This window comes from Convolutriloba macropyga, chromosome 15 (assembly GCF_964194025.1).
Source record: "Convolutriloba macropyga chromosome 15, txConMacr16.3, whole genome shotgun sequence".
NCBI classification, from domain to species: domain Eukaryota; kingdom Metazoa; phylum Xenacoelomorpha; order Acoela; family Convolutidae; genus Convolutriloba; species Convolutriloba macropyga.
In genome coordinates this window covers 48122883-48139872 of record NC_134482.1, presented here as the reverse complement: position 1 = coordinate 48139872, position 16990 = coordinate 48122883, and the positions used below count along the sequence as shown (strand labels likewise).

Sequence of the window (16990 nt, the reverse complement as noted above, 5' to 3'; positions counted from 1 at the left end):
ATTATGACGGAAGAATTGAAGCGCCGCCAATAAATCTCTTTCTTTTGTTTACTGACGCTGCTGCTCCATCAAAACAAAATCGTTCAGGTTGTTGTTGTTTATTGATGGATTGGAACGAACTAGAGAAGCTAATAAACATTGCAAAAACAAACAATTCGGCCATCGCAAAACTAAAACAAACATAATTCTATGACCATTTTTTAGGTTCAAAATTAAATTGAAACTCCACATCTAAATGAGTTCCAAATGTCAACAGCAATTATTTTTTGAAATATTATGAGCAATTGAAAAAAATAACAAATGAATTTTGCAGAAAACTAATCATTTTATTAGAGGACCTTGGGATAAAAAAACGAGAAAAAAGAAAACAGTTCACAGTTAAACATCCTTAGGGGTTATTTTGATAACCTCAAAATTGATTTATTAAATTGCGCCAAAACCAAATTGTGGAGAGAAAATCAATTAATTTTTGAACGTCAAGGTCTCATAATAGATATCAAAACAATCTGTTTGCCTTGAGGGTCAAACTTCATTTTTTCTCTACCCCTATGCTTTCAAATTTTGTCTAATTTACTCTTTAAAAGTTGAGTTTTTGTGATCATAATAGCAAAATAGAATCTTTAGAACATCTCTAAAAACTAAAAATATTAACCTTTATATTTTAATGATGGTTTCGAAAAAGCATTGAAACGCTAGCACTAAAAGAATTTTTTTCGCCATCGATAATTTACCAGAATCTGATCGAAGCCGAGTTGTCGCATAAATTCCAGATGACGATAAAAATCAAGCTGTAATGTTTTTAGTCAGCTCTCATAGCGATTACTACAGGTGTTTCACTTACGCCATTGCGTAGCTGATTAGGCAAAAGCTCTTTAAAGAGCAGACAGTAATATCGATAGGGTCGTAGGTTGAAAAATGTCATGTTTGATATCAAGGACAAAAGATCACAAAAGATAAAAGTACAAAAACATGTCTAATGCTCCATTCCAACAGATTGCAAGTGCAGCGCTAAATGCCAAAACTAACTTGAGTTTGCTTAGAAGTACCGTAGCGGCTTTAAAGCGCTCATTTTTTACTTTTGAGGCCCTGAAACATGTTCAACGAAAGCATTCAATCCGACACCTGTACATTGTACTGAGAAAAAAACAAAAAAAATAATGTCGACCAAAAAGAAGAATAAAACGAAGCAAAGTTGGACAAAAATAAAACTGAAAAAATGCATATTATATTATATAAAATCTAATATTATTGGCGCAAAACATGTCTCTAATGAAGTGAAAAATGCAAGTCTCTAATGAAGTGAAAAAAAAACGATAAAAAAGTAGAATTCTCAGGGTTTCAAGAACCTAGAATACATTTTAGAGGAATTTCAACTTTTACGCTCTCAAAATCAAAAGCTAGTAAGAAAATCACATATTAGTCAAAAAAAATTATTTCACAATTTCTGCATAGATAAATCAGACACGAAAAAATTCAAAACTCAAAAAACAATTTTCAAAAAATTCAGAAGATAAGGTCTTCAAAATAAGCATTTTAATTATTATATCCAAATTCCAGAAAATAGCAAATCAAAAACTTATCAGAAATTTTTGTTTACCATCGCAAGTCAAAACGAGACGAAAAAGACCAAGAAAATGTCAGTACTTTTGAAACTAAAAAAATACTCCAAAATTTCGAAACAATTGGGGTATCACCCTCCTCAAAATGGACGATTTTAAGCCAAAAGCACATCTTTTTTCAAAGTGGAATTTGAAAATTTAATGTTGACACATAAAAGTGAAAAAATAAACAAGAATTAATAATAATTGCCAAAAATGAAAATATGACAAAACTTCAAATTCATCAAATTGTCACAAGTAGATTATACACGTTAAAAAGTTTATAAAATACCGAGTATTTATTACAGAAAGAAAACTATTCCATCAAAAACCCCACAAGACCAAGCAAAAACATTTAAAAAATGGGTAACGCTTGAAGTGAATCTTTGAAAACTGTGTTTTTAAATAAAAAATTCATCCCTTAACATCAATTCCAGACAACTTTGTTCCTCTCAGACTAACAGGAATCAGTCATTGGCTGCGCCATATCTTAATTTTTTTCAGTTTCATTGGTTTGCCGTCCCGTTTCACAGTCGAAGTAACAAAAAAGCTTATTCGCAAATCCTAGAAAAATGTAAAAAAATCGGCGTGCAAGAGGAAACGTGAATTCGTAATGGAACAAACAACAAAAAATTCCTCGAAGTAGTTTTTACATTTATACATTTTTTTAACCTGTGTTTACACTTTATCAACATTGATAAAAAACATAAACCGATTAATGTCGGAAAAATGTCTCGCGAATGACAGGCGGCGCAATTTCATTCAGGGGCTGTTGCCTAGATAAAGTTTTCTTTATGGGTGCAAAAATATCAGCCGAAGGTAGGATTTCAACTCCACCCTCCTGAGTCCAATTCAGGTATTAACCACGACGGTATTAGCCACTCTGCTATCGGGGCGTTGTCATCTACTCTCTAACAATAGATTTAGTTTGAACAAAAAACTTTATTTCGGAGTGAGAGAGAGGAATTGAAACCACTCAAAAATCAAGAAATGCGTGAAAACGTCACTTGAGAAGTCAAAGATTATTCTAGACAAAAAGTGCAAAACAGTCAAGCAAAAAATTTGCATAAAAAAGACACGTTCTCAATAATTGCTTCTCATTCGATAGCAATTTAAAATTCATAGCTCTAATTAATCAAACATCGTGGCAAACTTTAGAAACGACACTTTTTTGGTCAAAAGACTTGCTGTTTACATAGAACTCCACTATTGATTGACAGTATTGCACGATTAATTAATCTAGCATAAATTCCGCTTTTGACTAATAATTTTTACCCCACTGATTACAAATTAAGATAAAAAATTAACAAATTGACAAAAAATGTTACCTTTGCATTGACAGATGATTCTCGTCGACATTCACCGTGTTGTGAACAAATCATTGGCTCATTGCACGGGTTTATGTTTTCACACCTGTTTCCTTCGTAGGGCGTAACGCATTGACATAACCCTTGGTTGGTACAGGTACCCCCGTTGAGACAGTCTCCGTCACTGGTACAGGCAGAGCCCATCGGAATACCCGAAGAGTCGCCAGGCCGACAGAGGGCGTGTTCGGTTGAAGTGTTGAGACATACAAACTTGTTAGGACATTGTTGAGGTTTCATACAAGGGTTGATGTATTCGCAACGAACGCCAGAAGCTACTCCGTCTGAAAAATTGAAGGCAAGATTATAAAAAGAGATTTTGGATCTTTTCCGTTTGTCCCCCCCCCCAGCTTAGTGGGCGCATATTATTTGCACCCCCCAGACGCACGTGCCATATTTTTACATAATGATTTACTATGTAATGGCACGTGCTCTGTAACTGGGGGGGGGGGGGCGACCAATTTGGTCGATTTCGGATTTTCCAACATTTCATAAATTTTTAATGAGTTTACCATTGCAGCGAAAACGTGCATTAGGTTGCTCCCAGGGATTAATAAAGTAAAATAATTTTTCACACAGCATTAAAGAAAAAAGCAGAAATTCTTATTTAAATATAGTCAGAGTTTAAAACGCTTCCAATTTTGGCATTTTCGGACCGGTAAAATGCTTGTTTTTAGTAAAGTTACGTGACTCTGCAGAACTCGCAGGATCACTTAAAGCAACGTAAAGTTACGTGACTCTGCAAAATCACGAAACACTGAGACGTTGTCGATAAACGCCAGAAATTCTCAGTCACCTCAAGCAGAATTATTGCTATAACCTCTATATTTTTCTCGTTACTGTAATAAATCTCTATTAAAGTAAATCATGGCTCAAATTTAAAAAGATTAAAAAATACCTTTGCATTGACATTCGTAGATTCCTAGTCTGTCATCGCGGGTCACACAGATGCCCCCATTCAGACATGGTTTCCCAACACAGGGGTCAAACTTGTCACAATCGGGGCCCGAGTACCCATTTATGCATGTACACTTGTACCCATTATCCGCGGTCGCGTCGCACTTCCCGCCATTCTGACACGGGTTTCTAACTTTGCAAACGTCGTAATTTTCGCATTGATTTCCATAGTAACCAGGGCTGCAAATACATTTAGCTTCGCCGTCCGATAAGAAATTACAAGTGCCCCGACCGCAGTAATCTGGTTTCCGGCACGGGTCATAAATTTCGCAGTTATGGCCCCTAAAAGGGTTATCACAAAGACATGTGTAGTCATTTTCATTGTTGTTATCGCTCGTGATATTTCGACATACACCACCGTTTTGACAGGGGGCATTATGGCACTGGTCGTAATATTGGCAATTTGGACCCCAGAATCCTGATTGATCGACACAGGTGCAGGAATAGTTGTTATGACCTAAGTACGTGCACTCGCCTCCATGGTTGCACGGTTTGCCTAAAACAAAGTTTTTTTGAGATCCTTCAGCAGAAATTTGCAAGAATCAAAATTTGGGTCCTTCCCATTATAGTCCCCCCACCAGCTTAGTGGTCATATAACCTATAGTCCCCCCAATCATGGTAAATATACCATAATGGGGGGCTATAATTCCATGGATGGCTATAACGAGGAAGACCCTAAAACTTGACGGCCTGCGAGCTTGAACGCGGTTGATAAGATGTCGATGCCTAATATATCATTCTTAGTGCTTTATGGACTGCAAAACGAAATGGAGTAAAGCACATATTGACGACATGACAATGTTTTTCCATCACCAAAGTTCTCTCCAAATTTGCTCATTTTCAAAGCTAGGAGGACCATATTTTTTGAGGGCTTGACATTGGTAGAGTTGAAGAAATAAAACAACTTTCAATGTCCACCAACTTTTCCCATCTTTTTGATATAGAGTTAACAAATATCGTACAATTGAACGGTTGGAGAAAATCGAATGGTTTTTTTCAGTGAAAAATTATTTTCAAAACAGGTTTCTGGGGCGAAAAAAATCACCAATCTCGTCTAAAAGAATAACACCGAAACTGACGAAAACACCTAACTAACTTTTTCCGCCGAATATTAGAATTATTTTTTGAGGTGAAGCCAGCTAACAGCGCTATCAACTATTTGGAATTATGGGCGCCCTAAAAACTGTAAACTTTAAAATGATTTTAACATTTACCCAAAAAATTTCAAAAACAAGTATTTGCAAGTACAATAATCTTAAAGCTAAGGCGTCGGTCAAAAAATTTCCAACTTTTCCCACGTTTTGGCTATTTCCCAGCAAACCAGCTTATTAATCAATTATCTCCAACAAAGTTTATTATACCAAGCGCGGGGACCAAAAATATCTTTATGATAAATATCGTTTTTTTTTTAAAAAAAAAATAAATAATCTCAGGTGAAGCCAAATCGTGGTCACCGTTTTGATGTAGAAGATAAAACAAAAAAAATTAAAGACTTTCGAAATTTCAAAAGACCTCCAACGCATGATATCTTTCTTAAACACCAAATCACATCACGTGGTTGACAAAGCAATTTTAAAATAGAACAAAATCTTTAAAGTTTTGAATTTTGTCAATTTTTTTCTTAAAAAAATTTAGAAGTTTTCATTAAAATGCAACCATTTTTGTAAAAAATAATTTAAAAAGACTATCTTTTCCAGTTGTGACGTACATACATCTGATGTTTAAAAAATGATTTTAACAGCTTCCTGATTAAAAATGAAAAACCTCGTTTTGTCAAATTTTCTGATTTCTTCAACCAAATTAGCATATTTTGTACCCTGTCCTCCCGACTGTTGATATTGTTAAGCGCACTGATAAGCGACTGTTTGTCACCGTTTCCGGGGTAAACCTAGCAAAAATACAATTTTTCAAACTTTTAATAAAAATCTGCGGCCTGTTTTTGGTTACATCCAGCTGTATTTTCAGCTTCACGAAGAGATCAAAAAATTGCCACAGTTAAAATTACTCCAATTTGATTAATGAAGTATTTTACTACTACTATCTCTTCTATATCCAATCCGTGTCTTTGTCCTCCCCTGTCTCCGTACGCAATTAAGTCTACTGGGCAAAATTTTTAGATCTGTTATATTTCTTATCTATAACGCCAGTGGCTCTTGTAACTGTTTATGGCAATTTATGACCCCTCAGTAGCAAGTGTTGTTTTTAGCACTTTAAAAATAGCACTATTTATGGGAGCTGAAATATATTATACACAATAAGCTTGGGTAGGGTCGTTCAGTAAGCTATTCCCAATTTTAATTCACAATTATTGTTCATTCTAAATTGCACGTATGTTTTTGTCGATTTGTGACATCAAACTGAAAAGAAATATGTTTTTTACAAGATACAAGACGTACCTGCAATGCAGAGATTCTGATCTTGACAAAATTGCCCAGTCCACCCATCATCACAATCGCATGTGAACAGATTTGGGGAATTGCTGTCTATTTTGCATGCTCCATGACCGTTACACTTCTCAGCCTGAGCACACGCGTCGCTAAAACAGACGAAATTTATAGAAAAAAAACTTATCAGCGAAATTTTCAAAGCAACGGAATAAAGCAGCAGATTGAGTCTAGAGAATATTTATCATCAAAGTACCCAAAAAATACGTGAATTGTTAATATTAAAATATTATTTTTTGAGTAATTTAGATTCTCTCAGAAAAATAATAATTTATTTTTCATTTTTAAAACCATAGCTTAAAAATGTGCTGAAAGAGATAACTTGTGGAAGTTAATTCAGTTTATCACTGCAGATATCAAAAATCATATCAGTAAGATTCAAAAATAAGAAACATAACCTACTAACGTCGGAAGAACTGCTCTCGAAATACTAGAGCGAGCTAGAATTTATTGCAGCCTGGGCGGGGTGGATAATTTAATTGACTGCGGGGGCTTCAAAAATCGTCATTAAAGGTTACTATATACCACTATAACCACTAATATTGATTTCCGCTGCTGACACTAGTCGATGAGAGTGAAAATTAGATCACGCAAAACGAAAAAGTCAAGGACGTAAAATTCACGCAAACAATTGAAACGGTCAGGAGAAAATTTTAACTCTAATTTTGCACCAACACGTTTACAATAATTGCTTCAAACTTCATTCGAGAGCAATTAAAAAAAAGTTTACAAGTTTGCAAATTTCGTGACATTCTAAAAGCCCATGACTTGTTTTTCACAATAACTCTGAAGTTTTTTCACAATAAATCTTTCACAATAACTCCGATAAGTGTTGATCACTTCAAACGAAACTGCAATTTGTCATCCATATTAATGATGACGTGATTTGCATTCAGAAAAACTACCAGTCCCTTAAAAGTTAAAGCAATTTGGAAATAACGTACATCAGAACCAAAGCCAATAAATAAAACAACGAAAGACATTTTTTCCAATATATTAGCAGAATAAGATTATCGCAAAATTCTGAATTGACAAAACAATTGATATAGAAAAAAATTAAAATCATTTTTTAGCATGAATATCTCGAGAAATTCATGTACAAATATCAACAAAATGCAATCACAGTGAACAAAAAAAATCTAAATCTTATTACACGAGGACCACGAACAATTCAAAAGTCGTCAGAAAAACATTTCTTTGAATTTTGAAAAACTTTTACAATAAAATAGCGTACTTTCATTTAAATTTGAAATACATCAACAATGGATAAATTTTAAAATCAATAACGCAGAAATAATAAAGGAAAGGTTCAAAAATCTACAAAACGACCTGTTTTCTTATCTGTAATATGCAGGGTCACCTGCAAATACTTAAATTGCGTCAGGAACTTTGCGTAAAAAAATAACTCCTCGCAAATAAAATTTGAAAATTCAACCGGAAGAGATAATTTTAAAGCAAAATCAAATCACCTATGATCAAGAAAAATTATGCAAAAAACTTACAAATTCATACAAATCAATTTTAAGAAGTCGATAGAATGAAGATGAAGATCTTATGCAACGGGTGAAGATCAAATGCAACGGGTGTTTAAAATTTTAAACACAGGGAATTAAAAAATTCTGCAGAAAACGAAACAAAGATCTATCAAGATAGCTGCAGCTTAGTTCGGCTCATTTTGGCTCAACTACCACCTCACAGCTACAGGGGTAAAAAAGCTGTATGATGTTTGAAAACTTTGATACACAATGTTGTTCATTAAAAATATTTGGTAAAACATTGCATTATAACCGCAGACAATTGTTAAAGAAAATAACAGCAAAAATTCATACATTTTTTCAAAGTTGAGTTATCCTATCGTACATTTTGATTATTGTAATGCAACAAAAAGAATTAAAATTATGAGCTCTAATGATGAAAGTGAGATCATATGACGCCAAATTTACACAAAGCACGAAAAGAGATTAAAAAAATGATAAAGTTGAGCAAAAATTTAATGTTATGCACGAGTCTTCTACAACTAATGGATCTTGCACATACTTGAAGCACTGAATTTAATTTTACCGATACTTTCTAGCCATTATTCAGCAATAATGAAATCGGAAACAACGCACATTTGATGTTTTTTTTAACTCAGACTGTCATTTTTGGTAGCTTATATCACTTATTACTTCAACATTTAAAAAAAATACAGCAAAAAAAGAATGCAGAAAAAACATTGATTAAAACCAATAATTTGTAAATTTCTGGTTGAGAAGCAAAACAAAAAATTGTCGCTTAGTCGATACAAAGTTTGCCTTCAAATTTAGACTGCTGAGCTCAAAAATTGTCAAGTTTTTTTTATTTTTGCAACTGTTCACTTCTATAGGAAAAAAAAACTTTAAAGAGAAAAATTTATGGGAAAAATTTCAAAGAGAAAACAGATTAATGGTGAAAAAGTTCACAGAAAAAAAACAAAAAAATCAAACATCACTGTTGGCTTTAGTAATAATTAGCTCAAACTTAGTGATGGTATAACTTCAATGAAAGAGGGAGGGCACAAATGAAACAGGAGGAGGTGCAAGCCTCCCAAATTTGCACCTTACACCAAGATTTTGCCTGTTTAGCAGTTTGAGTGATCCTGACACTAAGAGACCCAACTCCAAGGCATCTGCACATTAAAGAAATGACATCGGCTTCGACATATTATCTCGTGTTCCAGATGGAAAGTCGAATCTGTCAGATAAAAAAAACTTAAACGCAAAAAATCGCATAAAAACGAAAAATCGGACCCAAAAAATAGCTGCAAACTGCAATTGAGAGCAGTTTAAAAAACGAAACGCAACCCTGCTTGGCGGGAAAAAAACGCCAGGAGGGTTCTCAACTGATGGGAAATTCTTATCACCAGTACTTGGGGGGGGGGGGGGGGCTGAAAAAGTCAAAAGGTCGAAGAAATCAGTTATTTAGTTCTTTTTTATGTTTGAAGGCTGGAAAGAATTCGATTCAAGAATCGGCTTTCAAACATGCGTGTTGAGCATGCATTGTCGAACTGATGATTATATTCGTGTTATTTTTATTTGAATTTTCGCACATAATACAAAGCCGCGCAAATTACAAAGGGTTATTTGAATAAAAGCATTGCTTTAAAAACTCTCTAATTCCATTTTATCCCAAAACAGATACCCTGACACAGAAATAAACACAAACAGATGATTTTGCGGGAGTCCATTTTATTAGTCAAAATGAAAACAGGGAATAATTTGTACATTAAATCCTCTTTTCCCACGCAAAATGCCGCGAAAAGTACCTAAGGCGTCGGCTTAGCGACAAAACTGAATCACTAAAAAATCTTAAGATGAAAAGGCCGCCTAGAAATCGAGGAAAGACCAAAGCAACAAATTAGAAATCTTCACAATCAGCGCCACAGAGCAATTGTTGAAACTACAATAGTAGCGAAACACGTGTAGGAGAAAGCTCTATCGAGTTCCAATAAAGCGCTCAAAAATCCGTGTTTTCTTTCTTCTTGAGATACTTTTCGCGTCTCCAAGTACCAATTAAGAACTCGGCTGTTAGTTAGCTGGTAAACATTGATTGAAAAATGGTGCTGTCTTACTTTAAAAATTAATACAGCATGACTTTCATTCTATTTATATGCTTACAAAAAATGAATGAAAATTTTTAAAAACAACAAAATTATGAAAAATTGTTTAAGATGAAAATATGAAACTTAAACCCGTAGCAAGTTTTTAAAATAACGCCGTTTTACGCATTAAAGAACGCGTTTTGAATAGCTGGGAGAGTAAAAGTGAGACAACATAAAAATATAGCTCTCATAAGTCTGTCTTATTTTTTGTAGCTAGCTTCAGCCCCAATCAATCCCGGATGGTTACATTGTTATGATGAATGGTTATCTTGTAAAATTCGGGTAAAAATGTTATCATTCAAGAGGATGGACAAAAATCTTGCAAGACAATATATCGTTTTTAAAGATTCATGCAAGATCCTGCAAAATAAACATTTGAATTCGGCTGATGAGGTCAGGAAGGCAAAAGTTATCCTTTCAGCTTACAAAAGCTCTTCGTTACGCCATAAAATTGACACCCCAGTAGTTTCGGTGAAGCACATCTTTTGAATACGAAAACTGTGAGAACTGTTAAAGAAATTCAATTTACCCGGAACTTAACAGATTATTTGTTTACATTACGTAAAGACGAATTGGTCAGACGAAAACAACTGTCGATTATAAATCCATAAACAAAAAAACGACCAAGTCGAAACAAATAAAAGATACACTTTTGGGCGCAATTAAAAATCAACATCAAGAGAAAGAAAAAAACTTAAACCTTGACAATCTAAACGCTGATAAGAATTTGTTGGCTATCAATTAAAGAAAACAAATTGACGTGGAAGAATTGAAACAAAAATTTCAGAGTTTCCAGGTACATCCTACGGCGGATAACCAGCAAGGCCAGGGACAGCGGTCTGTAGGGTCTCGCAATAATCTGATGCTTTAAAAATGAATCATCCAGATTAATTGGTGCAATGGAATACAATACAAATTGCGAATACCATGAGCTTTCTTGATTTTAATAGTTAACGATGTATCATTTCTAAAAGATTACATAACCATTAGAACATTGGGCTCGCTGTTACGTCAGCTTGTTTTTACTTCGACTTACTTTGCTTTCAGACGTCAAATTAGCATTGTTTTAATGCTCTTTTAGAATAACAATTTTTAATTTCACTCTATCGTCATTCGTTTGACCTAGGAATTAAGTCGGAGAGTGCAGAATAGTAAGTGATTCATCCACTAGAGTTTTTTCCGTAATGGTTACGTGACTCTGCTTAAGTCACTGAGAACTTCTGGCGTTTATCGAGAACCACTCAGCTGTTCGAGATATTAAGTCAGAATTTCGAGGTGACTTCTGCAGAGTCACTTAACCATGCTTAAAACCCCAAACGTCAACGTTCTAAAATGACAAGAGTCAAGGGAAATCAACTTCTGGCTAAGTACCAACTTCTGGAATTTTAACTTCTGGCACTGAAGACTTTCGGCATTTTAAAATGTGCACGTGATCGTTTTAACAATATTTATATGTGAAAACCATAGCTTCTGCTTTTGAGAAAGTCTAACTTCTCTGATGGCAAAAAAACAATTAAAACAAAGCTTTTGGATCTTTTCTTTTTTGAGTACCCCCCAGTACGTTATGCACTCCCCAATTACAGAGCACGAGCCATTGCATAGTAAATCACTAGGTAAAAATATGGCACGTGCGTATGGGGGGTGCAAATAATATGCACCCGCTAAGCTGGGGGGGGGGGGCACAAACGGAAAAGATCTGGTTAAAAAGTGTGCTTTGAATTATCCTCTGTGAATTACACTTACTTCAGGCTATGACCTACTTTTTCGCTGTCGCTGTGATCTGAAATATCAGTTTGGAAAACACTCAAGTTCAGATTTGAAAAGTCAGCAGTGCCAAAATGCCAAAAGTTCATATAAACTTAGCCAAAAGCTTTCGTCATATTAAAACGTGTATATTTCGTGTTTTAAGCAGTCACGTGCACTTTTTAAAATGCCGAAAGTCTGCAGTGCCAGAAGTTAAAATGCCACAAGTTCCCACTTAGCCAGAAGTTGACTTCCGTTGACTTTCGTCATTTTAAAAACGTGCGCATTTCGTGTTTTAAGATTGGTTAAGTGACTCTGCAGAAGTCACTTCGAAATTCTGACTTAATATCTCGAGCCACTTCGCGGTTCTCGATAAACGCCAGAAGTTCTCAGTGACTTCAAGCAGAGTCACTTAACCATTACTGAACATTTCTGTTCAAAAATAGCTGGACCTTTTCCGTTTGTGCCCCCCCCCAGTACGTTATGCACTCCCCAATTACAGAGCACGAGCCATTGCATAGTAAATCACTAGGTAAAAATATGGCACGTGCGTATGGGGGGTGCAAATAATATGCACCCGCTAAGCTGGGGGGGGGGCACAAACGGAAAATATCCAAACTTTTCAAGGTAAATCAAATCAAACGAAATTAACAAAAACATTTGGTTTTGAGAGAAGTTTTGAAAACCTCAGCTCAGCACTTAAAACGTAGCTGGGAGGCTTTAACGTGAAAGAACTGTTTTCAAAACAGCAGAAATTGCGGGAGCAAGTTCGTGGTCTTTTCCATTATGGCCGCACTCCCATATTTGGGATCATATAAGGTATAGACCCCCAATCATGATTATTATACAATGACGGGGGCTATATTTTGGTGGAGGGGGGGCTATAGTGGGAAATACCCCAATTTTGGGTCAAGGGTTAAAAGAGCAAAAAAAGTTGAGTTAATTGCGAGTCTCATTTCTTTGTCGCGCTAAATGATTTCTTGCGGCCTTACAGGTCAACTTTTTTTTGCACATTGATTTATTTCGTGAAAAAAAAGAGTTTATACTTATCAGTACTTGAACTCCGCGGCCCAGAAATGTAGACATTCTCAATTTTATTGTACTATTTTGAGCAGCCTGAAAATAGTTTACATCTTCATGAAAAATCAAAAATTTCACGTGTGTTTGAATGAATTTCACATCCGCAGGTTTAGACACTTTGTTAGTTGAACTGAAACAGCATTCGAGTGTAAGTAAACAAAAATAAACAACTCGTTACTGCCCCAATTTTGTCACTTTTGACAAGATGCGTCAAACAGGAGGGAGAAACAAAAGGGCAAGTTAAAACTACACGGGCAAATGAAAGAACAGAAATCAAATGCCTCTAGGGTTAAAAAAATAAAACTCAAATTGCTTGCTACTATTATTATTATAGTGTAAAGCCCAATCTAAGTAATCTAAACAGTGGTCAAGCGTACATTGTACTTACAGAGTTCAAGAAAAAAAAAACAAAATTTAAAATCCGTTTTTATTTTCTTAAATTTTTTGATCATTTATTACTATCCATAAGTTAAACAATATTTTCTAAAAAATATATTGATTCATATCGAAATATAATGGCATAGAAGTTATGATGAAATGCGAATTCTCAAGTTTTTTAAGCCTCGAGCGCATGTAATTATTCTCTATGATTTAAAAACAACATTTAAAAACATTAATTGATCTAAAAACATATATAGAAAAATAGCTTTGCAATATTTTTCCCCAAAATTTTGAAATAGTATGACGTTTTTTATGCTATAAATAAAAACTTGAAAAGCGACCGTGTAAAACAAAAGGACGGTTTCAAGACTTGAGTTATCATTTAAGCATGAATTTCATAAATAATATCAGTATTACGCCGTTGTATACCGATAAGTTCAAATTGAGACGGGAAAAAATCGGGATATCGCAGCCGCCGTTCTAACTCAGCTTAAAACCCTTTTTCCGGTTGCACACACATTTTACAACCCCAAATCCGATTTGAATTCCGCTTTTAAATCGAAGCTTCAGACACTAAATCTTCAGTTTAACAAGATTCAAACATGAATTAAGCTCATTTTGCAGTGCGGTAAAATGCAATCATTAGCTTATCGTCGGGAAGTAAATGCAAACTGGATGCATTTTCCTTCTTTGTTTTCAAGAAAAAAGCAAAGTATAGATTTACCTATCTTGAGGTAAAACACACAATTAAACGCCTTCGAATCAATTAAGCATTTAAAATGGATTAAAATCTGTGAGAGAGTGAGCGCTGCTTCCCCTTAAGTGTAACTTGAGAACGCGAATTGAGTGCTTGTTAAAAACTCAAAGCGCGCAAAATGCATAATCACCCCCCCCCCCCCCCCAGCCCCTATATTCCGATTGCCCCAGCCCCTATATTAAGAATCAGAAATAATAATTTTTTGTGGGACTGCATGCAAAATGTTCATAGTGAAAAAATCTGTAAACTCTCGAAAATTCTAAATTTCTACTGCTATGCTTTATTCCTATATATTAAAATGGATCGGACTAAAGAACAAACCTCCATGCTAAAAACGTATCCAGGCCCAAAGATAAAACAAAAAATCATAGAGATGCTTGAAGTATGTTTGAAAAAATAACAAAAAAACTGAAAATTAAAAATAATAAAATCAGAATTCGGAAGTTAGAGAAATCTGTAACCATATGTGTATATCACGACTAGATATCAAGTGTTTTGACGTTTCCATAAACTAAGAAAACTGTTTCCTAGTTTTTGTTTCACAGAACTAAATTACAATTTTTAAGGCAATTTGAAAATTGTTTTAATCTGAACAACAAGATGTTTACTCGCAATATTGCATGTCCGAATGCGTACATTTTTAACTGGTTGGCTTAATCGAAATTTCGGGGCTCTCTTGAGATCAGTTCACAGCGCATTGCAGTTAACTAGTTCGTACAATCTCTAAACAACTGAGAAAGACACAGTTTTCTAGACTTTAATGATATTAACATCTTTCCTTGCCATTTAACTTGAACACAAGTTTTCACTGTTGATATTAAAAATTATTGAAACCAAAAGACGTTAATCTCAAAACATTACTCTCATCATTCATTATTATATCACTTATTTAGTTTAACGATCCGATGAAAAAACGACAAAAACGAAAGAACATGAAAGCTAGAAAAAACGTAAAATCGCAAAATTGCACGAGAACGCCAATTGGTTCTCGACTTTCTATCGGCCAAAATTTAAAAATTTCACAGAAATTCTTCTAAAATTAAAACTCCAAAACGTGCTCTTCTAATTAATGACCTCGGTATTACCGTTTTATTGCGTTTTCATATTTGAGAGAAAAAGTGAAGGCACCTGATATAATACCACAACACAAGATACAATTCACGTCTCGGACTATCAGAAATATTACTTGAAAAAAAAATAGAAAAAAAACAGTATTACTAGCTCAGCTATCGTTTTTGCCAAAACTAAAAGTAACACCAATTCGCTATTTCTCCTAATATTTGTGAGTATCCCTATTTTGAACGCTAATTGACTCGATTATATAAAAACATAAAACTGACTCAATTGATCGAAGGTGAAATTATAGGTGCCAAAATTGTAACCACTACAGAAACCAGGCACCTTCGTTTAAAAGAGATGATTGACGATATTACACAAAAACTGCATTTCTGAAATTTGTTTCAAAAAAAGGTTTTTCGCTCAAAATAATCTTTCATATTTTAAGCAAGTATTGAAATAAAAAAATCACCGAAAGTTATAAATTAAAAAGTATAAAAATACCGCGCTGCTTATTTCATCATTACACTGCTATATATATATATATATATATATATATATATATATATATATATATATATCAGTGAAAAGATAAGAACTTTAATCCAAATATAAATCTTAAAATTTTGAAGAATAATTTGTGAGAACGGTAAAACTTCTCAAAATTTGCGAGAATAGTAAAAGGAACTATAGGCTGTTATACAGTTTATTGAATTGGTTATCAGGAAGCAATAGTCGGATAAGTTTATCCCAAACAATTCTTTTTGCTGTTTATAATTTGCAAACCGCAAACCGAATTAACAAAATTCATGCTCAGACAAAAGTCAGTTGATGACTCATTTTGTCTCAAAAATCATACTAAACAGTGAAATCTCGGACCTGAACATAGTAATGGCCCGCCTAAAAATCATTATGAATTATATTATGGTCCAGTAATGAATCTCTATGAGGACATGCTCCGGGTAATTATTATATCTGTTTCAGTTTTTATTCAAAATTCAAATTATTTTGTTGGGACATTTTTGCATGTGAGAGAGTACAATAAGCGCTTTAAATAAGCGAAGGTTATACCCTATAATATACCATCAAATTGAAACGCGTTATTAATGCATTATATAAACGCGGACTTCGATAAATGATTACCCCATGCTGACTGAAAATCTTCTGAAATTTTTTTCTAAAACCACCAGATTAAATTTAGAATCTTAGTTTTAATTTAAATTTAGTTGGTACATGTTATTAATAAAATATATTCCAAATTTGAGCATCAAAAACTAAACTCGATAAACAACATCTTTATCTGAATAATGACAATAATATTGAATGTTTAAAATAGCTTCACAATTGCCAGCCCCCTAGCAGGTATTTTGCCATAAAGCACCGATCAATATTCATAAGCTTTTCCTGCATAGCAGCATTGAAAAGCTGCAAATTAAAGATACACCAAACAATTTGAGAAAAAATCAACCAACACACCTGCGCTGAACTGCTATGCTTAGAAATCTGTCATTTAATTTTTGAGTTTTCGCTCAAGTGGCTGTTGAGAATAAATATTTGTGCATTTGAATTTTTATGAATTGTCAAACATGCTTCATGATTGTAGTCCGTTGAAAATTACTTGGAAATTTTCCAGCAAAGCGGAAAACTATCCAGTCAAAAAACAGTATTTTACACCGAAGTACAATTAATCCGAAAAAGTCAAACGCAAGTTGAAAATCTTGTTTTCTTTGAAAGTGAGAAATCTTTTTCTTCGATTAAAACGTTTTAAAAATGTATCAGAATAAACGTGAAATGCTGCTAATAGAACAGGAATTAATTGTGAAAACAAATCAAATTTTGAAAGATGCCTGAAATTTTCTAGAAACACGTGAAATATTTCCAAAAAAGCGTTCAAAGTTGGCAAAAAACAAAGGAACAGCCTTCGAAATGCGTTAAGTTTTTCCAAAAAAAGTAAACCATTTCCGAACTTTTCCGAACACGTGAAATCTTCT

General features: G+C 34.1%; 1 protein-coding gene across 1 annotated transcript in view; it reads right to left on the bottom strand.

The window, feature by feature from the left end:
- Positions 1 to 16990, bottom strand: part of LOC142354228 (uncharacterized) — a 156847-nt gene that overhangs the window by 16326 nt on the left and 123531 nt on the right. Inside the window, exons 6-8 of the mRNA XM_075406479.1 lie at positions 6316 to 6455; positions 3861 to 4415; positions 2927 to 3246 (exon numbers count right to left, since the gene is read on the bottom strand). Coding sequence (XP_075262594.1) covers positions 2927 to 3246; positions 3861 to 4415; positions 6316 to 6455 — 1015 coding nt within the window. The remainder of the gene's footprint in view (positions 1 to 2926; positions 3247 to 3860; positions 4416 to 6315; positions 6456 to 16990) is intronic.